General features: G+C 46.6%; 1 protein-coding gene across 1 annotated transcript in view; it reads left to right on the top strand.

Moving 5' to 3' along the window:
- The window catches only part of LOC119956717 (microtubule-associated protein 1A-like), a 168088-nt gene extending 141228 nt beyond the window's left edge, over window positions 1-26860 (top strand). Inside the window, 6 exon segments of the mRNA XM_038784053.1 lie at window positions 1837-1977; window positions 3044-7957; window positions 7960-11522; window positions 11555-12777; window positions 14695-14927; window positions 18134-26860. Of these exon segments, the coding sequence (XP_038639981.1) occupies window positions 3182-7957; window positions 7960-11522; window positions 11555-12777; window positions 14695-14927; window positions 18134-18289 (9951 nt within the window). The 5' untranslated portion in view covers window positions 1837-1977; window positions 3044-3181 and the 3' untranslated portion in view covers window positions 18290-26860.
- Window positions 26861-27022: the final 162 nt, after the last annotated feature.

The raw sequence follows: 27022 nt of genomic DNA, 5'->3' as shown, positions 1-27022 counted from the left end.
CCCCACCCTATTCCCGCAACCCAGTAACTCCTCCTAACATTTTGGACACTGAGGGGCAATTTAGCATGGCCGATCCACCTACCCTGCACATCTTTGGACTGTCGGAGGATCCGGAGGAAACGCACGCAGACACGGGGAGAATGTGCAGACTCCGCACAGGCAGTGACCCAAGCCGGGAATCGAACCCGGGTCCCTGGAGCTGTGAGGCAGCAGTGCTAGCCACTGTGCCTCCGTACCACCCGAAGACACAGTAGATTCAGTCACAGTAAATCAGTTTTTATTCAGTGTTTAGTACAATACACCTTCTTGCCGTGAGTTAGTGTCTGTATCGAATCTTCATGCTCAACGCCCAATGGAAAACCTGCTGGTTTCTAATGATATGTTTGCAAGACGTTTAGATTGGGTCACAGAGTTCTCGGTGGCTGCCTTTGGCACTGCTTACGGACTGACTGTCTGTAGTTCCTTGTGTTGATGTTGCCAATGCTGTGACAGCCGAATGCAGGCTGCAACATAGACGGGAAACGCTGGGCAATCGCAGCAGGTCTGACAGCGTCTGTGGAGATAGAAGGGAGCTAACGTCTCGAGTCTGGATGACTGGTAAAGTTGGAGAGAACTGGAAATAGGGTCAGATTTATACTGTAGTGGAGAAGGAGGGGGGGGGGGGCGTGGAGCGGAGGGGCTGGATAGAGAGGCCAGCGATAGGTAGAGATTGACAAAGATACCATGGACAATAAAGGGATTGTGATCGTGTACATGCTCCACGTTGGGATTAAGAGCAGCTGACTGGGAAGAGATTAGGACAGAGATGTGAGAATCCTTGTTGTGATGGGGAGGGGGAGCTGTGTGGAAGGGAATGGTCGCTGGCACTCACGCTATACAGGGTTTTTGTAAATAAACCGGTGTTGAAGACAGACTGGCTCCAACTTCTTTCCTTGTCAGATGGATGTTAATCGAATTAACACCTTGGTTTGACCATTTAGAGGTTTCCAGTGTGTGGCAATGTTTGGCTCATTGACTTGGCAGCGTCTCCTGAACTGGCTCAGTAGCAGCAACAGAGACGTGACGGGATAGATGGTGAGATGTTTTCACTAGCGGGAGAGTCTCGAACGAGGGGGCAGAGCTTCAAGTTAAAGGGCTGGTCATTTAAAACTGAGGTGCGTAAAGATCTCTTCTCACAGAGGGTAGTGAATCCCTGGAATTCTCTGTCCTGGAGGGTGGTGGAGGCGGGATCACTAGAAGTATTTAAAGTGGAGGTGGATGAATAAATTGAGGAATGGAGGGATCTGCAGAAATGGCACAGAAAAGGAGTTGAGGCCAGCGTAGATCAACCATGGTGGTATTGAATGGTGGGGCAGGCTTGAAGGCCCTGGGGCAGGTCTGAAGGCCCTGGGGTAGGTCTGAAGGCCCTGGGGTAGGTCGGAAGGCCTGGTGGCAGATCTGAAGGCCCTGGGGCAGGTCTGAAGGTCCTGGGGCAGATCTGAAGGCCCTGGGGCAGGTCTGAAGGCCCTGGGGCAAGTCGGAAGGTTCTGGTGGCAGGTAGGCCCTGGGACAGGTCTGAAGGTCCTGGGGCAGGTTTGAAGGCCCTGTGGCAGGTCTGAAGGTCCTGGGGCAGGTCTGAAGGTCCTGGGGCAGGTCGGACGGCCCTGTGGCAGGTCTCAAGGTCCTGGGGCAGGTCTGACGGCCCTGTGGCAGGTTTGAAGGCCCTGGGACAGGCTTGAAGGGCCTGGTGGCTTCCTCCTGCCTCTAATTCCTGCGTGAGACTGAAGTCAGGATGTAGGATTCAGATGGAGCTGGGTGGCTGATTCCAACCGCGTTATTTCTTGTGTCTTGTTCCAGGTTCACACACTCGTGACAGACTCATCCCGCCAGAAACTCTTAGTTCTCTGTGGACAGACTTCCGACCAAGGCGGAGACCTAATTCTGCAAACCGGAACCTACTCTTTTCACAGATTCATCGAGACGTTTGCCGACCCCGAGGTGAGAACTCCTTACTTTTAAACTCTTAAACTTGTAGCTACCTTAAACATTCACTCCCTCCACCACCGGAGCACAGTGGCAGCCGTGTGTGTACCATCTACAAGATGCACTGCCGCGACTTGCCCAGACTCATAAGGCGCACCTTCCAAACCCGTGACCGCTACCACCTGAAAGGCTGCGGATACCTGGGAACGCCACCTCCTGGAGGTTCCCCTCCAAGTCACTCACCATCCTGAGTTGGAAATATATCAAAATCCTGGAACTCCCTCCCTAACAGCACAGTGGGTGTACCTACACCTCATGGACTGCAGCGGTTGAAGAAGGCGGCTCACCACCACCTTCTGAAGGGCAGCTAGGGATGGGCAATAAATGCTGGGCCCAGCCAGCGACATTTAATTCCTGTGAAAGAATAAAAGGAGCTGCTGTTCCTGATTCCCAAGTGTACTCATGCACAGGGTTCGCTAACGTCCTATTAGAGAGGGAAATCTGCCGTCCTTACATGGTCTGGCCTACCCGTGACTCCAGCAATGTGGTTGACTCTTAGCTGCCCTCTAAACTGGCCCTAACAAGCCACACTCAATTCACAGTCAGGGGTCAGTAGCAATGGGAACAAATGCTGCCCCAGCCAGTGACAGCCACACCCCATCAAAGAATAAAACAAAAACAAAAAATCCATACCTTCCGATTCCAGGCTTTCCCACTGCTGATACTATCTTCGCAAATCTTTCTAGTACTTTCTCAGTTACCTCAATATTACTTTTATAGGGCAGCATGGTGGCACAGTGGTTAGCATTGCTGCCTACGGTGCTGAGGGCCCGGGTTCGATCCTGGCTCTGGGTCACTGTCCGTGTGGAGTTTGCACATTCTCCCCGTGTTTGCGTGGGTTTCACCCCCCCAACCCAAAGATGTGCAGGATAGGTGGATTGGCCACGCTAAATTGCCCCTTAATTGGAAAAAATGAATTGGGCACTCCAAATTAAAAAATATATATATATTACTTTTATAATGTGGAGACCAGAGCCTACTATGATGTGCGTCTAATGCTCTTTCATTGCTGTTTATTCAGGTGACAGAGCTCCTGAGCGGCACTGATATCGACACCAAGGCCTGCGTCACTATCTGTCACTCTGGAGAAGGAGATTGGGTCAATCTAGAACACCACAATCTGCAGGGGTTCATCAGCATCAAACTGAACCCGGCCCCCATGCTCCCAGAGATGGATGGCGTCTCGGAGTTCACAGAGTACCTCACAGAGTCTGTCGAGGTTCCGTCGCCCTTTGACCTGCTGGAACCTCCGACCTCCGGGGGCTTCCTCAAACTGTCCAAGCCATGTTGCTACATCTTCCCCGGTGGGAGAGGCGACTCAGCACTTTTTGCCGTGAACGGTTTCAACATCCTCGTGGATGGAGGATCCGAACGCAAGTCCTGCTTCTGGAAGTTGGTCCGCCACTTGGACAGAATTGACTCTATATTATTGACGCACATCGGTGCGGATAACCTACCCGGGATTAACGGGCTGCTGCAGAGAAAGATTGCTGAGCAGGATGAAGAGCAATCACAAGGATCCACCACGTACAGTGACTGGATCAAGAACCTTATCTCCCCGGAGTTGGGAGTTGTATTTTTCAATGTTCCTGATAAGCTAAAAATGCAGGAGTCTTCGGTGAAGGTTAAACGAAGCATTGAAGAAGCTTGCTTAACATTACAGTATTTAACCAAACTGGGAGTCAAGCCTGAACCTCTAAACAGAGTTGTTGGGGCTACAATTGACCCTATTTCATTGTTCCACAAAATGGGAGTTGGGCGATTGGACATGTACATTCTCAACCCAGTCAAAGACAGCAAGGAAATGCAATTCCTGATGCAAAAGTGGGCAGGGAACAGCAAAGCAAAGACTGGCATTATCCTACCAAATGGCAAAGAGGGTGAAATTTCAGTCCCTTACCTGACGTCCATCACGGCTTTAGTTGTGTGGCACCCAGCCAACCCGACGGAAAAAATAGTCCGCGTCTTGTTCCCCGGCAACGCGCCGCAGAACAAAATCCTGGAAGGGCTGGAGAAATTGAAACACCTGGACTTTCTAAAATACCCCGTTGCCACCCAGAAGGATCTATCCGCTGGCGTGACGTCTCCTATTGTGAAGCAGACAAAAGTACGACAAAGGGCCGACAGCAAGGAAAGCCTCAAGTCTTCGCCCAAGCCTTCCGCCTCCAGAGCAGGGAAGAAGGAGGAAACGCCCGAGGAGGCAGTTCCGAAACATGCGGATGTCAAGGTCGAAGCAGCGAAGGAAGACAAGCCGGAGAAGAAAGAGGAGAAAAAGGGAAAGGCCGAGGTGGAGAAGGCAGCCACAGACGCAATAAAAACAGAAAAGAAAAAGTTGGTCAAGGAGAAAACCCTCAAGAAACACACCAAAGATAAATTAGCAAAATCAGAAGAAAAGAAGGACAAAGAGAAAAAAGAGATCAAAAAAGAGAAGAGGGAGATAAAGAAGGAAGACGCCAAAAAGGAAGAGAAAAAGGAAATCAAGAAAGATGAAAAAAAGAAGGAAAAAGAGGCCAAGAAAGAGTCGAAGAAATCTATCAAAGTCGACTTAAAACCATTTACGCCAGAGGTGAGGAAAACCCTACACAAGGCAAAAGGACCAGGGAAGAGAATAGACTCGGGTAAAACTAAAGTGGTGAAAGAAGCCATTGTGGAACAGAAGGTCGAGCCCATAGCTCCTGAAACCATGACAGCTGAGCAAACAGCCACTGTGTTACAGGAGGAACGATCTATAATGTCATCGCCAGAGGATCTGACCAAGGACTTTGAGCAACTGAAAAACGAAGAGGCAATCAAAGCAGAGGTTGTCTGTGCAGAGTCAGGCAATGGTCCTGTCCTGGCAGAAGAAACAACTCCTCCGGAAGGGGAGTCACTCCCTGACACACTTGTGCCCAGCCCCCAGAAGGACATGATAATAGCGCCGGTTGTCACGGACACAAAGGCCCCTCTTGTATCTCCGGATGAAGGGATAAACACTACAGACGCAGAGGGGGAATCACCACGTGAGGAAGAGGTTCTCTGTCATCCTGAACCAACAGCCGAGCGGTTTGAGGATGAAGGCGCGGGAATGGAGGAATCCTTGGAAATGAGCGAATTGGAAGAGAAAGTAGTGAGGACGGAGAAGGATGAAGAGAGCTTAATTAAGGATGGAGCAGAAGCTCAACTTGAGGAAGAGGAAGATTTCCTTAAGGGAAAAGCCAAAATGCCAGAAAAGCCAGAAAAAGAAGCTGAAAGGAAGGAAGAAACGGAAGAGATGGAAAAATGTGAAGCATACATTGAAACAATGGGGTTGAGGGACCGGGTAGAAGAGAGTGAGGGGGAAGAGGTACTGGAAAAAGCAGAACTGGAAGAAACAGTGGAAGGTAGTGAAGAAGATAAAAAGGTCAAATTCAGAGAGAAAGAAGTTCTCAGTGATGAATTTAAAAAGGAACAGCAATCCAGTGAAAAAACAGACCAAGGCGTTATTGTATGTGAAACTTCTCCAGTGGAGAAAAAGGACATTTCGACACCAGCAGAGAAAGGGGCTAAAACAAAAGCAGAGACAACGACGGCAGCCCATCCAAGCACACAAAGTGCGGTGGGCGAACCAATTTCATACATTCAGGATGAAACTATTCCGGGTTACTCTGAGACTGAACAAACCATTTCTGACGAGGAGATTCACGATGAGCAAGAGGATCAGATGTCGCACCTCAAATACGAAGTGGATACCTATGACATCTCTGTGCCGGACGACACAAGGTCATTTGACGCAGTCCATGGGATGAAAGAGATCAAGGCTATGTCGGTTGGTGAGGGGGGGACCAAGGGCTTTGTCAGAGAGGAGCCTGTGGTTGTTGTTTACCCCTCGGAGATAGTTGCTGCCCCACTTGCTGAGGAGGAGCACATCTCGTCGGCAGCTTCCATCACTGAGTGCGACAAACTTTCTTCCTTTGCCACGTCAGTAGCCGAGGACCAATCGGTGGCATCAGTAACAGCGCCCCAGACTGAAGAGACTGGGAAGAGCTCGCTGCTGTTGGACACCGTCAATAGCATGGCTTCCTCCAGAACCGAGGCCACTCAGGGCAGGGATTACGTTCCGTCTGCTGGCACAATTTCGCCGACTTCCTCACTGGAGGAGGACAAATGTTTTAAATCTCCACCCTCTGAAGACTTCCGCCCTGTTGTTGAGGTGTCTGCAGAAATGGAAGAGGAGGATGAAGAGGAGGAAGACCAGACACCAAACGTGGAGGTTCCGATGAAACTAAAAGACCAATATACTGCAATGTTTCCAGAAAAGAGCGCGCCAGCTCCCTACTTGCCGGGCGAGTATATTATTGATGACCAAAGTGCTGACTTTCAGAGTACTGATCATAAACCTAAGCCTTCCTTACATTTTGATGTCGATATGCCAGAAAGTGATGATAAATGCATCAGTCCAGATGATAGTACGGTAAAAATGGCGTCACCAACTCAGTCAGGACCCACCAGCGCTGGACATACTCCGTTCCACCAGTCACCCATTGAGGAAAGAACTGATTCTGTGGAGGCAGAGCTAATAGAACAGGCTGCAGACACGTCCTTGCAAATTGAGAAATCGGACTCAATGCCACCTAGTTCACAGCAGAGTCCTCTCCATGACCTGCCGTTGAAACCTGAGTTATTCAAAGAATCATTCCTGCCTTACTCGCCCATTGTTCTGGATTCCGATACCGAAGAACCTGAGCTGACATCAAAAGAGAAAATGATTCACGAGCAGGAACTGAGAGCCCTAGAAAAGATGGAAAAAGATGCCCGTGAGACTGAACATGCGGCAACTGAGAAACTGGAGAGAGACGTTCAGGCGACTAAACCCACCCACGACAAACCTATGGAAGCGAAAACAAAACTTGCAGATAAGGGAGAGTTTGAAAAGGAATTCGCCGAGAAAAAGATGGATGTTGAAAAAGACCTGGAGGAGAAACCTACCATTGAGCAGCAGAGGACACCTGACATCACAGAGTCTAAAACAGCAGATACTAAAACATTGGCCTCCGAAATCTCAGAGCAGAAACCTATAACCATTGAAAAGTTGGAAAAGGAAGACCTGGGAAAGAAATCCACTGATTCTGAAAAAGAGTCTTCAGAAAAGCAACTTGCAGATTCTGATATTTTAGAAAGAGCAAAGCAAGAGAAGGTGCCTGTCGATGTCGGAAAGGTGGAAAAAAAGAACTTGGAAAAGGAACCTGGAGACGTTGGAAAGATTGAACACGAGGTATCAGAGAAAACATCTATTGATGTCGGAAAAATGGAAAAAGAGGATTTGGAAAAGAAACCAGAAGATGTTGGGAAAGTGGTAAAAGGGGATTTGGAAAAGCAAGTTGAAGATTTTGGGAAAGTGGGAAAAGAGGATTTCGAAAAGAAAGTTGGAGATTTTGGAAAACCGGAAAAAGAGGATTTAGAAAAGAAACCTGAAGATTTTGGGAAAGTGGGAAAAGAGGATTTGGAAAAGCAAGTTGGAGATTTAGACAAACTGGAAAAAGAGGATTTAGAAAAGAAACCTGAAGATTTTGGGAAAGTGGGAAAAGAGGATTTCGAAAAGAAAGTTGGAGATTTTGGAAAACCGGAAAAAGAGGATTTAGAAAAGAAACCTGAAGATTTTGGGAAAGTGGGAAAAGAGGATTTGGAAAAGCAAGTTGGAGATTTAGACAAACTGGAAAAAGAGGATTTAGAAAAGAAACCTGAAGGTTTTGGGAAAGTGGGAAAAGAGGATTTCGAAAAGCAAGTTGGAGATTTTGGAAAACTGGAAAAAGAGGATTTCGAAAAGAAAGTTGGAGATTTTGGAAAACCGGAAAAAGAGGATTTCGAAAAGAAACCTGAAGATTTGGGAAAATGGGAAAAGAGGATTTGGAAATGCAAGTTGGAGAGTTTGGTAAACCGGAAAAAGTGGATTTGGAAAAGAGACTTGTCGATGCTGGACAGATTGCAAAAGAGGAAATCAAACAGGAGTCCCCATACATTGAAACGCTGTGGAAAGAGGACCTAATGAATAAAGTAGAAAAGGAGGCCTTTGAAAAGAAGCCAGAACATGTCGAAAAGATGGACAAAGAAATGGCAGAGAAGAAAACTCCAGATGCCACAAAGATGGAAAAAGAAGACTTGGAAACAAAACTTACAGATCAAGAGAAATTGGGAAAGGATGTGTTAGAGAGTGAGCTCGTAACATCCGAGAAGGTGGAGCAAGAGGAGAAACCCCCAGATATTGGAAAGATGAAGACGTGTATGCTAGAAAAGGAAGACACAGCCGAAAAAGTGGATAAAGACATCCAAAAAAAGAAAGAAGAAAAAGAGCAATCAACACAAGAAGAACTTCCCAAAGGTATCCCAGAGGAGGAAACAGAAGATGCGCAAGAAGAGAATTTCAAGTTTGAATATTCCCCATTTAATGCGCCCACAAAGTCTATTAATGAGACTCAAAGTTTACAAAAAGATAGAGGAGAAAGAGTGGGAGAGGACGCCTATTTAATAGAAGATGAGGATTTTCCTGAGATTACAGGAGGCAAAGCAATCCCTGAGAGTGAGCTCCCACCAACCACAGAAAAGTTGCCCTCACCCAAAATCGAGGGAGAGCTTTCTGCAAAGTCACCTGATCTGAAGGATATTTCACCAACAGATCATCAGAGCGTTCTTCCAGCCAAAATCAAACCTCTAGAAGTAAATGTAAATAATATAGTACAGTCCGAGCCTCAGGATTTACAGCCCAGTTTAACCAAAAGTGTAACGACCCTTGAAAGTCAGGGAGAGTACAAAGTTGAATGCACCCACACAGCGGAAGAGAAGGTAACCGAGACAAAACCAGATATATGGGAAACACAGACGGGACCCACAAGCCCCAAAGGAGGGATGTCCCCTGATTTTGCTAGCCACTCCGCAAGCAAGACTGAACAAGTTGGCATGAAGATGTCGCCTGCAGTCGAACCCAGCAAATGGGACCCACCTTCCTACGCATCTCAATATTATTTGGAAAAGGGTGCTGATGTTACGACTCAGAAATCCTCTTCAGAGGATCCTTCAGCCGAGGCATTTCAGCTGAAGGGTTCGCCGACTGGGAAGAAGGAGGAGAAAGAGGCTGTGAGTGAACGCAGGTGCTCTTCCTATGAAGACGAAAAGAAGGAATCGCCCAGTGAGTTTGATTATTCCTGGACTGTTGGCAGAGAGAGCAGTCAAACACCATTTGACTATGCCAGTGTGTTTGAGAAGAAGGTGGATATATCTCTGGAGCTGAAACCTTCAGTTGTATCTCCTCCAGAACCTGAATACTCTTGGACTGGCACAGGTTTCTCCACAATAGGAACTGTACAAGAAACCTTCAAAGATTCAACTGGGGAATGCTTAGCGAAAGGAGCAAAGCAGCTGGACAGTCCTACTGGTGAAGAGAGAAAATCATTGCAACAAGAGGGCGTGTACCCTCCACCCAGCGGCTATGAGTACGCTGATATGTTGAGAGACAATGACGCCCTGACTTGTTCTGCTCCTGATGTCCCAGGACATGGTTTCAGCCATTCTCCTGCTGAAGAATCAGACGGTGCTTTGACTCTGTTAGACTACCATTCTGTGAGCCAGAAAGAACCCCAAGCCACCAGTCCCAAACCCTCCACGGAACAGGACTCCACACCTGCACTGCAAGAGGCTCCTTCAGCCAGAGCCACAGACGCGGAGAAGAAAGTCTTCACCTACGCAGAGATAGATGAGAAGATGACCGCATTCGGGCTTGAGAACCTGGCAAAGTCACAGATGGAGACGGATTCGCAAGGTCTCATTTACCTGTCGCAGGAGCAAGAGCTGCCGTGTGAGATGGTGTGGGAGGCCGGGCAGACAGGAAAAGGTTCTGCACCAATAGAAACAGAACCGTCGCTTTGTAACTTGATGTCAAAGGACGCAGCACCTGCACCGTGTGCAGGAGGCAAAATGAGAACAGGAGAGGCCCTTCAATATGCGGAAATTCCGGACGTGCATAGATCTCCCTCCCCACCATTGAGAGAAGCCCCGTTGAGCACTTTGGGGCCTGACGTGAAAGAGAAGGACCAACAACTGTGTGAAACGACAGACAAGGCTGGTATGGATGGAGAACAGAAAGCGGTTTCTCCACATCCTGCCTCACCCGAAGAGAAGAAGACATCAGCTCCAAGTAGCACTGAGTTAAAAGGAAGGTCTTCGCCTCCACTGCCCTATACTGAGATCCCACATTTAGACACCAGCGTCACTGCAGGCAGCCCGGACTACACGCCAATCATGGGGAAAGAACCAGATTCAAACGTTCTGGGCTATTACGAGAAGGAAGCTGACGAGAGCAGCAGTGACTCGGAGCTAGAGAAAGGTGCCAAGGAAAAATCCGAAAAGGAATGGCCATCAGCCACGTCCCGCCAAGAGATGGGACAGAGCTGCTCGTACTCAGAAATGCAGGAAGTGGATGGGAAGACTGTTCCTCCTGGTCCAGGCCAGCACCATCGGGAAGACCAGCAAACTGGGTCGGTGACTCTGGAAGACAGGGCACAAAAGCACGAGGATGGCAAGGAGGTCGAGAAAGAGCACCTTCTGCCCAAATCTGAGAAAGAGCAACTCACCTCCTGCCGTGAAGAAAAGGACATTTCGTGCACCAGCGATCTGGTGAGCTTTTCCTATGGGATTAAATATCCTTACCTGGAAGACACTGACATATTCCGCACAAAACATGAAGACCAAGCTGAGCCAAGCCTGGAAAAATCCATGTTCGCAGGGTTTGAGGGCATCAGCAAAGCGGCAAAACCACCCTCTGATGCAGGGAAAGAGACAGACAAACTCCAACTCCAGGAGGGAGAGGTGGAGGGCACGGCCCTGAGTCCAGGTGTAATCTCCCAGAGCAAATTCCAGGAACTACCTGAAGTTGCCCAGGAGCGTCCACCAAGAGCTGAGCCAGAGCAATGGGCAACTAAAGTTGAACATTCATACATGACAAAGGAAGAAAAGCCATCTAGTGCTCAGTTTGAATATTCCTCCTTTACAGAAGAGAGAATGTTTTCAACCAGCACTCCGGATGTCGCATTTCAATATGGCAGTGTTATGGATGAGTATTTGGAAGTGTCACCCAAGAGTGGATCTGAAGCATTAACTCTGAGTCCGTTCGAGGAAGCCAAACCCCTCCCAGCAGAGCTACCAACAGAACCGAGAAGTAAAAGCTTATTAAAGATGCACCACCTCCAGAGGAAGGTTCAGGGGGGGACTGCGCCCCAATTTGCACCGAGCCAGACGACAAGTACTCCCAACTATCATCCCCATCTTCCTGTGGACAATCACTGTCGCCGGGAACTCTCGGGGAAACCAAAGGAAGGAGTTTGGTTGAGGTTTCTGCTTTATTTCCAGCGGACAAGGCCGTACCCCAGCCTCCCGAGGACGAGGATCCGTCACCACCCCCGGCTGAGCACAGCTCGGCCTACCTGTGCGACATTGAAGACTCCACGTTGTCCTGCAGAGTGGACTGCCAAAGGTCGGGCCCTCCGCCCTCCCTAGCCGAAACCAAGTTGGAGAAGGAAGCCACGCTCTCAGAATCAGGGGCAGTGTTGCTGGAAGGGGCGGTAACCACAATGGCTCAAACATTGAGCCTATTTCCGTCACCACCTCCTGCTCAGGAGGAACCAGCCACCACCAATGGACCCACAGAAATGAGCTTTAGCCCCTTACTGACACAAAGCACCCCAGAGAAAAAGAGTGACACCTTTAGCACTTCAGAACTGACGGATGACAAGAGCAGCCCGGATTCCGAGCAGGGCAAGTCTTACTCTGAGGATGACACCGAGTGTTTAGTCCGCCCCTCTTCGCTGATGTCAACTGACCAGACCTTCAGGCCATTTTTGCCAGATGCCCAGAGGGGCAGGTTGGTAGGCGACCAGGGCGACGCTGCTCATGACTGGGAGGAGTGCCCAGGTGCCACGTCGGACTGCAAGCTGACCTTTACGTCGGGCGATTACAAACACAAAAAGGACGAGCTCTCGCCCTCGTTCATCAACCCCAGCCCCCACGAGCTGTCGGACGAAGATGACGAAGACGGCCACTCCCAGGATGATGTTCGCACCTCAGTCCAGAAGCGGTGTGCCCCGCAGCCCAGTGTCAGCCACCCCCACCCTCACAATGTGGGCGAGGAAACCCCCCCCACGTCCGGCAGCGAGTCGTTCCCCTTGAATTCCGACTCGGACGTGCCCCCGGAAACGGAGGAATGCCCGTCGATTACCGCCGACGCGGCCATAGACTCCGACGAGGACGCAGATTATCTCCCCGTTGACAAAACCACCGGGACGTCGCACCATTCGTCGTCACGCCCGGGTCATGACCCGCCCCCTGCTCCCATGATGGATCCTCACCCACATCCTCCGCAGCCCGATGTCTGCATGGTTGACCCAGACGTTCTCGCCAATGAGCAAAACATCAGCAAGGCGGAAAAGCTGATGAAGAAGGACTTGAAGGACAAGGTTAAAAGCACGAGGAAAATGATGAACAAGTCCAAGTCGGCGTCTCCGGGCCGGAAGGCCGATTCCAAGGGAAAACACCCTGCCATGCCCGCCAAGCACTCGTCACCAAAGGAATCAACGGAAAAATCTCCAAAAGTCGCTTCGACGAAGAAGAAGGAGAAAGATACAAGTGATAAACAGAGAGCCTCCAGAGTTAGTGACATTCTTTCATCCCGAGTCGATGATAGGGACGATACCTCCAGATCTAGTCAACCCAGTATGGGGAAAGGTCTGGTCAATGGAATCAAGTCGAACTCCGGTAAGAACCGTGTGTTTGTAACAAGTGTCAGCCATGGCTGCTCCTTCACCTCTGAATCACAGCATTCTGAGGTTCAATGTTTCCATGCTTAACATCCCAGGCCCATTCCAGGTTAAGCAGCGTTTCACTTGCCTCTCTTCCAATGTGGTCTACTGCATTCGCTGCTCCCAATGTGGTCTCCTCTATATCGGAGAGACCAAACGCAGACTGGGTGATCGCTTTGCTGAGCATCTTCAGTCTGTGCGCATTCAGGATCCTGACCTTCCTGTTGCTTGCCATTTTAACAAAAGACCCTGCTCCCATCCACATGTCTGTTCTTGGCCGGCTGCAATATTCCAGTGAAGCGCAACGCAAACTGGAGGAACAACATCTCATCTTCCGGTTAGGCACACTACAGCCTTCCGGCCTGAACCTCAAATTCAACAACTTCAGATGATCAGCCCCACCTCGACCCATTTGTTTTCATTTCATTTTAACTGTCTTTTACCATTTCTTTCTTTATATACGTTTAACCCCCCCCCCCCCCTTTTTATCCTCTTTGAACATAGAACATACAGTGTAGAAGGAGGCCATTTGGCCCATCGAGTCTGCACCGACCCAATTTAGCCCTCACTTCCACCCTATCCCCGTAACCCAATAACCCCTCCTAACCTTTTTTTGGTCACTAAGGGCAATTTATAATGGCCAATTCACCTAACCTGCACGTCTTTGGACTGTGGGAGGAAACCGGAGCGCCCGGAGGAAGCTCACGCACACACGGGGAGAACGTGCAGACTCCGCACAGACAGTGACCCAGCAGGGAATCGAACCTGGGACCCTGGGGCTGTGAAGCCACAGTGCTATCCACTTGTGCTGCCCAGTTCATCCTCTGATGTTAGTTACCCTGCTGTTTGACCTTTCCCATCTTTTGTCCTCTCTGGGGACTGCCATTAACACTCTTTCCCCTTGGTATCTGTGGCCATTAGCACCCGGTTTCCCTGGGTTTCTGTGGCTGTGACTCATCTTTCATTCTCACGCCACAGTATAAGTATTTCCCACTGTTAGCTTTGACAAAGAGTCATCGGACTCGCAACGTTAGCTCTTTTCTCTCCCTACAGATGCTGCCAGACTTGCTGAGATTTTCCAGCGTTTTCTCTTTCGTTTCAGATTCCAGCATCCGCAGTAATTTGCTTTTATCTTAGGGTAGAAATGCCTGCCTTACTGATTGTCTAATGCTTGATAACTTAGTAGGTCTGACAGCATCTGTGGGGAGAGAAGGGAGCTGACGTTTCGAGGTTGGATGACTCTTTGTCAAAGTTGACGATGGTGGTAGAAGTCCGTTTATAAAATGAACTGGCTAACGCCTCCATTTTACAGTCCGACAACGTTCCCGCCCCAGGCCTAGCTGCACATTCAGGCAGACTACCCCCTGTTTCCATAGCTAATAATCCCTGGAACAGGTCGCTACTAGGGGCTTTTCACAGTCACTTCATTGCAGTATTAATGTAAGCCTACTTGTGACAATAATAAAATTATTATTATTATAGTCTGTCGCCTGGGGTAATAGCTTGAGGGGTCGTCACTCCACATCGAGTGCGGCTAAACCAGGAGTCTCTCCCGCTCTTACCGCCAGTCATTGGTGTATTTGGAGGGATTTTGCACATTGACACTCAAACGGTTTGGCCACGTCCGAACAGACTTTCCTTGGCCGTCAGGTCCTGGTGTGGGATTCAAACACAGAGCTTCTGGCTCAGAGGCAGAGGTGCTACCCACTGCGCCACAAGGTCTCTTGCCGTCCAAATGCGATTCAAAAAGACAGCAGGCTCCCCGGCCTTGTTGCCATTGCTTTGTTTCCCATTGACTGTGATCTTAGACTATGCTCTGGACGATTAAACCTCTAACTACAGTATCTCCTTCATACTTTGCCCTGATTCACAGCTTCTGCCAACATAAAGACCAGTTCTGGAGTACCCCCAGGTCCCCCAGTGTACGTGGACCTGGCGTATATCCCCAACCACTGCAGCGGGAAGAACGTGGACCTGGAATTCTTCAAACGTGTCCGATCCTCCTATTACGTTGTGAGTGGGAATGACCCTGGCAGCGGGGAGCCAAGTCGTGCCGTCTTGGATGCTCTTTTGGAAGGAAAGGCCCAGTGGGGCAACAACCTTCAGGTGGGTATCTCCTCTTGTATTCTCCTTTCCTCTACCCCCCCCCCCTTTTAATTTCATTTTAAAAAAATAATTGAATTCAAATTTCACCATCTGCCATGGTAGGATTCGAACCCGGTTCCCCAGAGCATAATTCTGGGTCTCTGGATTTCTAGTCTAGCCACAATACCACTAGGCCACTGTACTTCCCCTTAACCACTCTGAGTCCCAATTGGTTGCACAGGCCATGTGACCCTTACTCTGCTGTGTTGCCCTTAAAGGGACAATCACCACATCCCTCCCCTTTGACTCCTTTATACCATCTTCAATAACTAAGTTAGTCTTAAATAATAACTAAACATTATATACATGAGTTGGACAATTATAAATCGAGTCTTTTTGGAGGTTTTCCTGTTTCTTGTCGAGGTAGAGTGGTGTAATTCTGTAGTCTGAAGGCCCCGCCTCCTCAACCTTGCCCCTCACCTGAGGTGTGGTGACCCTCAGGTTAAACCACCACCAGTCAGCAGCCCCCCCCCCCCCCCCCCCCCAAGGGAAAAGCAGCATTGGGGGTTATGGTGACTTTCACTTCATGTTCAATAGTTCCTAGTTTCTTTGAAGTCTGTAATTTCTGGGTTTCTTCCAAGGTGAATCCATCATATTCTTATCGGACATGTACATTTCACAAATGTAACCTTAATTTCCACATGTCTTAAACTCAACCATTTTGGCTTCTCTGGTCAGATCTATCTCCAACGAAAGGTTGACTTGTTTCCATTCTGCATTTCTCTCATTGCCCTTCTTGTGGGGTCTTTCATTGCCCTCCTTCTAGAGTTTTGTTGCCCTCCTTCTGGGGTGTTCTATTGCCTCCTATCTGGGGTCTTCATTGTCTCTTTCTTGAGGACTCCATTGTCTCCTCTGAAGGTCTTCCATTGCCTCTTCCTTGACATCTTTTTAGAGAGTTGCCCTCTATCTAGAGTCTTCTCCAATTCTCCTATCCATAGTCATTTGTTCCTTCTTGTGGTTGCTGCTTTAAATGCATTGCCACTTTAAGACTGTCATTTTTTTTTTCACTGAACTGTCAGCAGCTGCTGGCTTTCTCTTTGTTTTTCCCACACTTTTGGAGTTTTGGCGCAAATCTGGCTGCTCTTTTTCGAATTTTTAAAACTTCCACTTTTACTGAAGAAAAACCTTTTTAGCAATCGTGGAAGTTTGTTTTTCTTGTGGCCGTTTTGAGAGATGATTTTTTTTCTTTTTGATGTGCTGTTTTTTGATCAATTTCTGAGACTTCTGGTTCCTTTTGAAGTCTTTAATTTCTGCGTTTCTTCCAAGGTGAATCCATCATGTTCTTACTGGATGCGTACATTTCACAAATGGAACTTTCATTTCTACATGTCTTAAATTCAACCAAATCCTTCTGGCTTCTCTATTGGTCAGGTCTATCTCCACCGAAGTTTCCATTCTGCAATCCTCTCGTTGCCCTACTTGGGGGGTCTCGAGGTTTCAGGGGCCTTTATTTTTTTAAACTAGCTAACTTTTTTAAAACAGGTTGAAAACTTCCCATCTTTACTTGAAGTACAACAGTGCAGTGATTGCCACGGAACGCTCCCAAGCTCTGCTCCTTATCGGGAGCTTTCCGCTCCTTGACTTTATTGTGCTTCATGACACTGACTGCAGCTCATTTTTCACAGTAACATTATTGCGGTGTTAATGTAAGCCTACTTGTGACACTAATAAAGTTTATCATTATTATTTCCTTTGATTCCTTCCTCCCTCATGTGTTTATCCCAGCTTCATTGGAATTGTCTTTATGCGATTCATCGCAACCCCTCCCTTTGTGATCGAGTTCCATAATCTCACCACTCTCTGGGTAAAGACGTTTCTCCTGAATTCTTCCTTGAATTTAATGGTGACCATCTTAGATTGATGTCTTCTAATTCTGGCCTCCTCCATGAAATGGAAACATCTTCTCTACATTTATCCTGGAATACAAGGCCAGGAATAGATACTTCTGTACTGTGAAGCTGTTTTTCCCACTATAATATGCAGTAATCTAAAGTGCTCGTGAAAGTCTGTCAGAGTTTTATTTGATAGCCTCACCCCCTCTCCTATCTCCGTAACTTGCTCCAGCCCCACAGCGGTCTGAGATCTCTGAGCTCCTCCAGTTCCTGTCCCTTAAGCATCCTCATTTTAATCGCTCCACCTTTCGCAGAATTTACAGTGCTGAAGGAGGCCATTCGGCCCATCGAGTCTGCACTGGTCCTTGGAAAGAGCACCCTACCTAAACCCACATCTCCACCCTATCCCTGTAACGCAGTAACCCCACCCAACCCAACCTTTTTGGACACTAAGGGCAATTTATCATGGCCAATCCACCTAACCTGCACGCCTTTGTACTGTGGGAGGAAACCGGAGCACCCGGAGGAAACCCACGCAGACACGGGGGGAACGTGCAGACTCCGCACAGTGACCCAAGCCGGGAAATGAACCTGGGACCCTGGAGCTGTGAAGCAACTGTGCTAATCACTGTGTTACCGTGTCCACCTCTGGTTGTTATGCCTTCAGATGCCTGGGCCCTAAGCTCCAGAATTCACTCCTTTTTTTAAAAAAAATTTAGATTACCCAATTATTTTTTCCAATTAAGGGGCAATTTAACGTGGCCAATCCACCTACCCTGCACATCTTTGGATTGTGGGGGTTAAACCCACGCAGACACGGGGAGAATGTGCAAATTCCACACGGACAGTGACCCAGAGCCGGGATCGAACCTGGGACCTCAGCGCCGTGAGGCTGCAGTGCTAACCCACTGCGCCACCCTGCTGCCCCAGAATTCACTCCTTGATCCTCTCTGCTTCCCTCTTTTCCTCCTCTGAGGCACTCATTAAAAACCAACCTCATGTTTTCAAACCACTGTCTCCTGTCCAAACCTTCTTTTCCATAGCTCCTGAATAGCGGGTCATTGTACCACATTAAAGGCGCGATATCAGTGCAAGTTGTTGCGAAAAGACAATGGCTTCGCCAATGGGAGTTGACTTGTCGGCCAATCAGCCCTTTCTCCTGCAGCATAAATTGTCACGCTTGTTTGAGATTCAGTATTCTTGCATTAGTCCTGATGAGTGTGAGACGGAAAGCTTCGACGGCACGTCTCTTTTCAGCAATATTCAATTTCTGTGCTACAAAGGCTTTTTGTGTTGCAGTTCTGTAAACAGAGAGACTTTGTTTGCCCGTTCCAGGTGACGTTAATACCAACCCATGATACAGAGGTCACGCGGGAGTGGTACCAACAGACACACGAGCGGCAACAGGAGCTGAACATCATGGTGTTGGCCAGCAGCAGCACAGTTGTGATGCAGGACGAGTCATTCCCAGCGTGCAAGATTGAATTCTGAGCTCAATCGCCTCCAGTCATCCAGCTTACAAGCCTGATGGGAAAACCTGCTTTACCATTCCATTCTCTCTTCCTACACTAATATTTTTTTTTCTCCCAGTTACGTTAAAAAGCGCGTACGGCTAGATTTGCAGCTTAACTGTTACGAAAAGGAAACAAAATGAGTGCATTGGCCTCCATGAGAAGGGGACTAGTTTGGAGACTGATTTGCAATTACGGGGAAGCCTTTACATGTGGATCATCCTATATATGTTGCTGCTTCTGTATATTGAAGATTGGAGTTGGGACACTATTGGAATAATTGGTTTATTCCACACTCATTGCATGGTTTTATACAATTGGGAGATGTCTGGTTAAACCGGAGATCGTTGCAGGGTTTTGCCTGGTGAACAGTGACCAGATTGATGATGAAGTTAGCTGGTTCAGGGGCTAAGATGGTTCTGAGGTTTCGGTTTTGGGGGATCTCGATGTTAAGAGTACATTTTGGTTATTTTACAGAAGAAACTTCGCTCAAAACACCTTTCATTTCCAACAGTATCCGCAGCCGTACTCGAACCTCAGTGTCAGTCAGACCAAAGTTAGGCAACGAGACTGCTCAAAGGCAGGGGAGAGTTGGAAGAGGGGGTGAGGGAATGTTAGGTGGGTTTTGTCTGACTCTCTGCTCTGTGAACTCCCGGTGGTCGCGGCAAGAAGCTCCTGCGGGACTGGCGGGGCGCAGTCTAAATTGGGGCGGCAACTGCAAAACATCATAGGATAGAGTGGCATCATCTCTTGGAAGGTGTTGGGTTGAAGCTTAAACTGTGAGGCAAAGATATGTTACTGGTAGACACTGTGACGCAGTTAAGAGGTGGATATTGAACATGTCATTCCCTGGTACTGTCAGCCATCTGGTAACAAACATTGATTAAATTATTTTTCTGTCTGTTGTCCAAAATTCTCTGAAAAGCAGGGACGAGCATGTTTGAGATGATCCATGCCGGTACCGGCGCTTCCCTGTGTGTATGGAAGCCTGTCAGGCGAGAGGTGATTGTCAATCAGGCACATTTGCCGTGGATTACAATGCAAACTGTGAACAAGACACATGAACAACAGATATCCATTGTATTTAAAGAGACAGCATCCTTTTTTGTACCAGTCGACGTAAACTGGACATCAAAACTATCCCTGCACAAAATATAAACACAGGCCTTGGACTAAAGACCAATTCACTTTATTTATAGCTGTAAGATTATTTAAATTGTTCCAGTGGTGTAAAGAAGTTGCAATGTTGAAACTGAGAAGTTATCTTCAAGGAACTTTGTTTTATGTATTAAACACAGCCTCTCAAAGCTAACAAAAGGGGACCTGTCTCTTTAAGAAGGCAATATCTGGTTTAAATAGTATTTCTTAAAGTTATCCATTTTAAGCGCACACTTCAGTGGGTATATTTTGGATCGCACTATGCTGGCATGTTCCCGACGTGCTAGTGATGATTCCTGAGAGTGTGCGTTTACAAGCAGAAGCCTTCAACATGTGATATCAGTCGAATGCACTTGAAGCTTCCTGTAGTGGAGCGGAACGTGTCACTGACGGATCACATTGTGTGCTTTACTTAACCAGGAAACAGAAATGTATGAAAACGGTGACCTATGTCATGTTCTCTGGTGCACAGGGGTCACTGTGATAGTAACATTCCGATGTAACACACATCATGTGCTACATTCCCGTGACCTCCCTGTTCAAACCGTCAATTAAAATCTTACCATGGCTTTCCATGGGACGATTGGAGAACCACAATACATTGATATTCACAAAGTTGCTTTGAGCAAAGTGTTAAAGTCTTAATGGATCTTCCCCCCTCCCAGCAATGGTCATGAGTCAAGTGACATGGAGATAGATGGATGGTTAGACCGCTGCATGTTGTGCGATATCAGGATATCGTCACATTACAGCTCCTGCTTTATGGGGGTATAATGAGGAGGGGGGTAAAGTTGGATATTGCCTTTTTAACAAACCAAAGGACATGTGAGAAGCCTCTATTAAGCTTAAAAATCAGGAGCGGTTGCCTTAGACATTAGGATGAATGTAGCTAATTAATGCACTACAGCTTTAGCAATGCAGAGCTGGGATTGGCTGTGGGTTTTTTTTTTTCGTGTTGCCAACTTACTGTGCTCTGTTTGTGGGCATGTTCCGGGCAATGTCATCCCAATTGAGAGTCGCTGCCCATTTCGAGGGCGTTTTTTTTGTTGTTGAATATTTGCCTTTTCTTTGAATTCCCACAAGAGGTTCAATCTGATGGTGCGGGGCCCAAAACGACAGCAAGGGAACATAAATTTAGCGATGAAACTGAACAGTGCAGGGGAAAGAGATTCCCGGGGAGGTGGGGAAGGTTGGGCAGGTCGTCGGTAGATTGACAGCTAGATATACTCCGTAGGTGCTCACTTTCCCAAGCATACCCTCTTAGCTGTTTTTGGTCCTACGTTTTTGGATCTTTCCATTGGCACTTTGCTGTGGGACTTTTCCTGTTGTTCCCAGCTATAACCAGTTCCATTACGTTCCAACATGGAATGGGTAATTGTACCCAGCATCATATTTCTAGCACATTATATTAGTCTGTCACACAGTAATTGCCTTTCAGACTGATTCACTGCTGGGTTCATCTGTTATCACACGGTTGATACACAGCATCACTTTAAGCGAACAATTCCCATCAACTTAAGGAAACGAACAAACCTAGCTACTCAATTGGACATGGGGTCCAGACTTTCCAATTATTTGAGGGGGGGGGGTGGGAGTGCATTTTCTGTGGACACGTTGCGATGGGTTTTTGAGCGTTTCCCTGACAGCATACAGTCTACTAAAGTCAAATGTAGATTTCACTAAAACAAGAAAGCTGCAGAAAACTCAAAGCGGAAGAGAAAAGCAGAGGAGCGTGATTAAAAATGGGAACTAAACACTGGAAATAATCGGCAGGTCTTGCGGCGTCTGGAGAGAGAGAAACGGAGTTGACGTTTTGATTCTAATATGGCTCCGCCTCAAAATGGAGTTTCCTGCCTGGTATATTTCATTAGTCAGTCACACGGCAGGCACGCGAGCTGCATTTCAGACTGATCGGCCATTGGATACATCTGAAGAAGACTCTGTTTCTCTTCCCACAGGTCCGCTAAGATTGTCCAGCATTTCCTGTTTTTAGTTCCGATTTCCAACCTCCGCAGAATTTTTGCCTTTATGCAGGGCTGGTGATTATCTGTTCATTGGCGGAGGGGGGGTAACCGCGGCAATGTGACAATTTGTTAGTCATGGCACAATATCTTGGTGCTCATGATCCGTGTATAGCAGAGGAAGATGTAGGGTGCCTGAGTCATTCTGTGTGTGTATGTGCATATGTTGGAAGTTGGTTGGCTTGTACGTATAGTGTGCATGTGTGTGTGTGTGTGTGTGTGTATCTGTATATATTAAATGTACTTGCATCTGGCAGTTTGATAGGATGACAATAGAATGTCCTAAGCATCCTATCTCAGGGCATGTAGATTTGCATGGGTGAGAGTTTTAAACACAGGGTGTAGAGTGTCTGGAGTTGCTCCTACGCAGGGTCAGGGTGTAATGTATGCATATCCGTGAGATGTACATATTAGGTTCATGGTACCTGGTGTTGGATCTTTCAGTGTTTGAGACGGTGAAACCCACAGGTTGAACGGTTTGACTTGTCGAGGGTACTCCAGGCATCATTTTTAAAACTATCACTGCCGTGCAAATTGAGTAAGACGTTTAGATTAGCACGGGAAAGTATGTAACGTCAGTTTTGATCAGATTCTTTTCTAATCTGGTGAGGGCATTGAGCAAGTTGTACAGTGTTAAGAGGCGGGCAATAGTAAGAGTGGAAAGGGAAAGCAACCCGAAATGTGCATTTGATGCCAGCGAGTTGGCACCGCTCCACTTGACAGATTCCCCACTTAAAGCAGCAGTACTGATGTCGAAACAAACAACAGATTCCAGAGTAGACACGGGAGAGGGGGGGGGGGGAACTTCCGCATTGGGCTTGCACCGTAGCACCAGGAATATTGAGGACTTCCTGTGAAGGACACTCCCGGACAGACATCCCAATTCTAGTATTCACTGACTCGAAGCAGGGAGTCAAGTTTCTCTTGCATTACCCACTCCTAAATGCCAACTGCTCAGTTCTGGCATTCTTTAATCTGCTTTCCCATTTCCCAGATATTTCGACTTTGCCATTCATGTGAGAATGACCAAGGGTAGATTAGAAAAAGGAAGGATATAAAGAGGAAATGATTAGTGTAAGCATACTAGAAATGAAAAGGATTTTTCTTCTTTCAATATAAAGCTTACTTTGCTACTTTAAGACCCACTCAAAGGGACTGGATCAGCACATCCTGCATTGCAGTGCTGTAACCACATTGGTCTTCGACAGTGAACCTTGTTTGAAACCTGATCATAACATTAGTGGGCATCAATTATTAGGTTATAGGAAACAACTAAAGTCCAGAGACTCGTCTCATGAAGCTCAATTTATAATTTATTTGTCTTGTAGATTATATCAGTGTTTTATATAGATTTATAGTTTGTTAATTTATAAGCACAACTCTAACCAGTATTGTAGCTGTTACGATGATATGTTTACATAGAGTTCATTTGCACTCCATTAATAGAGGCTGTGCCTTTCATCTGGGCCCAGTTTTGTTTTTATTTGTATTTTGAAAGTCTAAGAGACAATGGGACACAACTCCCTTTCATTTTTATTTGAGAATTATATTTTTTTTAAAGAAAGGGGTTGAACTTAGTTCTGGTTTATTTGGAGGTTTTCAGGAATCAATTTCTTTTGTTTTGGGGAGTTTTCTTAATGAGGTCCCATTTTTCCCACTCGAGCTCCGAAATGTCTCTATTCAGCCGTGCTCCGTTTGATTCTTCCATCACTTCCATTTGCACGCAATATCGAAGCAGGTACTGATTGAGGGAAGGCAATTCTGCCCATCACTCTTACTTGTCGGACAGCCCCCATCTCTGACTTGACACACCCATTGACATTCCTCTAACAGCCCACGTCCACTCCCCCCCCCCCCTCCACCTCCTCATGGACCTGCCCACCTGTAGATCTCCTATACACTCTTAAAGGTAATGGAGAAAAATTCCACAATACTCTTTCTATTCCGTGCCTCGAGCCCATGCAGAGAGGACCCATGTGCCCTTGACGCGGCTCAGCTTAAATTCATTCTTATAATGTCCAATCCACTTGTCAACCAGACATCAAGCACAGTGTTTTAATAAAATAATTCCCTTGCCCATGGGCTTCGTCAAGTCTTTCAGTATTTCCATTCTCAAATCTCCCAACAGTCTATCAATCAATTGTCCTTTGTCACGTTTTAGGGGGCCCATCGAGCCTGCAATCTTGGTCCTCATTCCCTTACCTGTTATTCCACCTTATTAATTGAAAGTATTTGCTTTGATGCGATACACATACAGCGTTATTCAGTTCTGGCAATGTAATGGTCACATCATCAACTTGTAAGGGATAAGATAATTCCACTTAAAGTATTTGAAGATTATTTTGTAATTTATTTTTCTGTAACGAGAGAGAGATCTTATTGATGGGACTCAGAGAAGAAATGGTGTATTTCTGGAGAACTAATGACATCAAGGAATATGGGGCTAGTGGGGCAAGGTGGCGCAGCGCTAGATAATCAGCCACGATCTGTTTGAATGGCAGGCTCGATGGGCCGAATGGTTTATTCCCAGTCCTATTCCTATGAATTGGGCGTCAGAGAAGTGAATGGAGAGTTGGGGAATGGAGGTCGAAGACAGAGACAAGGGGGAGAGAGAGAGAGAGAGAGAGAGGCAGATGTTGGGAGGGAATAGATTTTGTTGGGTAGATGGGGAAGGAGGTGTGAGAAAGACGAGGCCGGACTATGGTGAAAGAGCAGGAGTGTGAGACTAATTGAATAGCTCCAACAGAGGCTTGGCGCAGACAGGGTTTGTGTGCTGTAGGATTCTGTGATTGTATAACTAATAGTAAAATCTCTTCAGCTGCTACCCAATGTCCCATCTATCAGATGGACAGGTAAAGAAAGGCCTGGAGGGTACTTGAAATATTGAACTAAATATCTGAGTTAGACTGTTTGTAAAGCAGACACGTCATCGGAGACAGGTCCAGAATTCAATTTCAAGATCTTGGGGGAAATTTTTAAGTGGCCACTTGTTTAAAAGAGCGTAAGTTACGCTGGGCCCTAACACAAAGATCCAGAATCAACTGGTGGTGGCCAGTTCAGGACAAGATCAGGGCACTGTTTGATGCTTTGATATTGAGAGACTTCTATCTCTCCTTACCTTGGGACCAAATATTGAAGGGAGAGTGGATGAGGGGTGTGGGGTCGGAGTAGAGCTGGTATTAATCAATGGGCCCTCTGAACGTGCTCCCTCCTCACCATTCTTAAACTATTATCACAATTTTGCCCAATACACTGAGTGTTGCATTAACAGGACAATCTGACTTGGTTAACAGGAGTAACACTGACCGATAAATCATTGCCCCCAAAATTCTGCTCCCCTCGTTGAATTTTGCTCAGCTCGCCTGGATGTGGAGACCAATATAAAGAAACGTTGCTGAAAAGCTCCATTGATGAGCCAAAAAAATATCCCCCCCCCCCACAAGTATTTGTCCCAATCTCCTGAGCCCCTATTTGTGATGTGGATATCACACACGTTGGTGGCTGTACAAACCACAGCTTTTGGACTGGAGTGAAAACTGTTGAATGGTTTCAGAGGGTTTGCAAGGAAGCCGGTGCTGCCTGGAGCTATTTCACACACACTCTTGAAATGTTTACATAGCAATAAATTTAATGAGAATTAGTCAAGGGAATTAAAAAGCGGGTAATGTGAGCCTTGTAAAATGCACCATAGAATATCGTCAACTTGGCCTCCGATCAGGCCTCTCATTTGCGACTATGTTTTATTAGAGTCCTTTTACTGCATTAACCTTATTCAACGTACAGACAATGACCTTAATTTGGGTTTGCACTGTAACGGTCATGTTGTCCCATTCATCTTCATTAACCATCTGAAAATCTTGTATATTACTGATTCCAACACAACCATCCCTCGGCAGAATGAGTGTGTGCTTTTTTTTGGGGGGGACTTTTGAATGTGTATTCGAACGGATTTTTTTCTCAAAAAGTGACCTACCTATTCAGCCTTGATCAACAGTTGCCAGCTGCTGTGAAATGCACATTGTAATGATAACTGTTCAGTGTGGGTAGGGACAAAATCAACGTTGAACAACCCCTGCTTGCTAGAGTTTATGCGACTGAATTAGTTATTTTTTTAAAAAGTTACACCGATCTTGACTAGGAACCGGACAATGCTATTTATAAATTATCGACTCTTGGCTGTTTAAAACCTCCTCTCAACCAGTGGCAGTGGTGATAGAATTAAACGGGGGCTGGTTTAGCACAGTGGGCTAAACAGCTGGCTTGTAAAGCAGAACAAGGCCAGCAGCGCGGGTTCAATTCCCATACCAGCCTCCCCGAACAGGCGCCGGAATGTGGCGACTAGGGGCTTTTCACAGTAACTTCATTTGAAGCCTACTTGTGACAATAAGTGATTTTCATTTTCATTTATTCATTTTCAAACGGTCACTCAATTCCCTTTTCTCCCCCAAACCGTGCTAATAATCATTAAAGGGGAACACACTATGTATTTAGGGGTGAGGGGGATGCCACAATGTTTCTGAAAGAGTCCAGCACATGCAATCTGTCTCTAACTAATGTATTCCAAAGTATATATATATATAAAAAGCTATTTGACTTTTCAAATAAAAAAAAAACGTGAATGTGGAATTTGCAATTGATGCCGTCCATTCTAGTTAAAAGCGGAACGTACCAACTAATTAAAGGACAGGATGTACACTTGAGTGTAGAAATTGGCACAGAGAATATTGACCTCTTATGACGAAACTGTGATTACTGCTTTTTTCTAACAGAATAATAGGTCAACGTCTCTACCCCAAGGAATATGTCACCGTGGCTGAATCCATTCCATGCCCTATTTAATTTTCCCCAGGGAGGTTCAACAGGAAGGTTTTGGGTTTACAAACATGGGGGACAAAAAAAACAACCGTTATTCAGTTGAGGAAGCAAAAAAAATAGAAATGCGTGTCAAAATTTTGAGATTTAATACGAGGAGGCCCTAACATTCGGAACTCCCCTGCTTAGAGTAGAACATTGGGAATTTAATTAAAACTTTTTAAGGAAAAGAAACCTATTGCTTGTTTTTTGCATGTGACATTTATTCCTATGTTATATTCCTGTATGTAATAGTTTAAGAAATAAAAAAAAATAGAAAAAAAAAATAAAAAGCAACTTGTCTTAACTGTAATCAGATGAACCTGCAAGCATACTGAAGCTTTTCAATATCCAGCTTCAAGGTGTAAAAACAATACTGTAGTGATCATTTCTCTGCGCAATATTAATATTTAGTTCAGAATTTGTGTGCAATATTCTGTATCTCTTTAATAGCGAACTACTGAAACTGTAAAAGGGAACACTCTGATTATCGCCAATAAAAATACATCTATTAAAAATCAGTCGTGTGTCTGTGAGGAAATGTTTCTTCGGCCATTTTGTTGGGTACCACTGATTGGATTAAGAATTCTGAAATTAAGAGCCCCCCCCCCCAAAAAAAGAAAGTTTGGCACGTTTAGCCAGTGAGTAACTGAGGCCTTCACCCTGGGCAAATCTGGAGCCTG

The sequence above is a fragment of the Scyliorhinus canicula genome, chromosome 24 (genome assembly GCF_902713615.1).
Source record: "Scyliorhinus canicula chromosome 24, sScyCan1.1, whole genome shotgun sequence".
In the NCBI taxonomy this organism is placed as follows: Eukaryota; Metazoa; Chordata; class Chondrichthyes; order Carcharhiniformes; family Scyliorhinidae; genus Scyliorhinus; species Scyliorhinus canicula.
The sequence above is the reverse complement of the archived record's forward strand: the minus strand, read 5'-3'. Positions and strand labels throughout refer to the sequence as shown.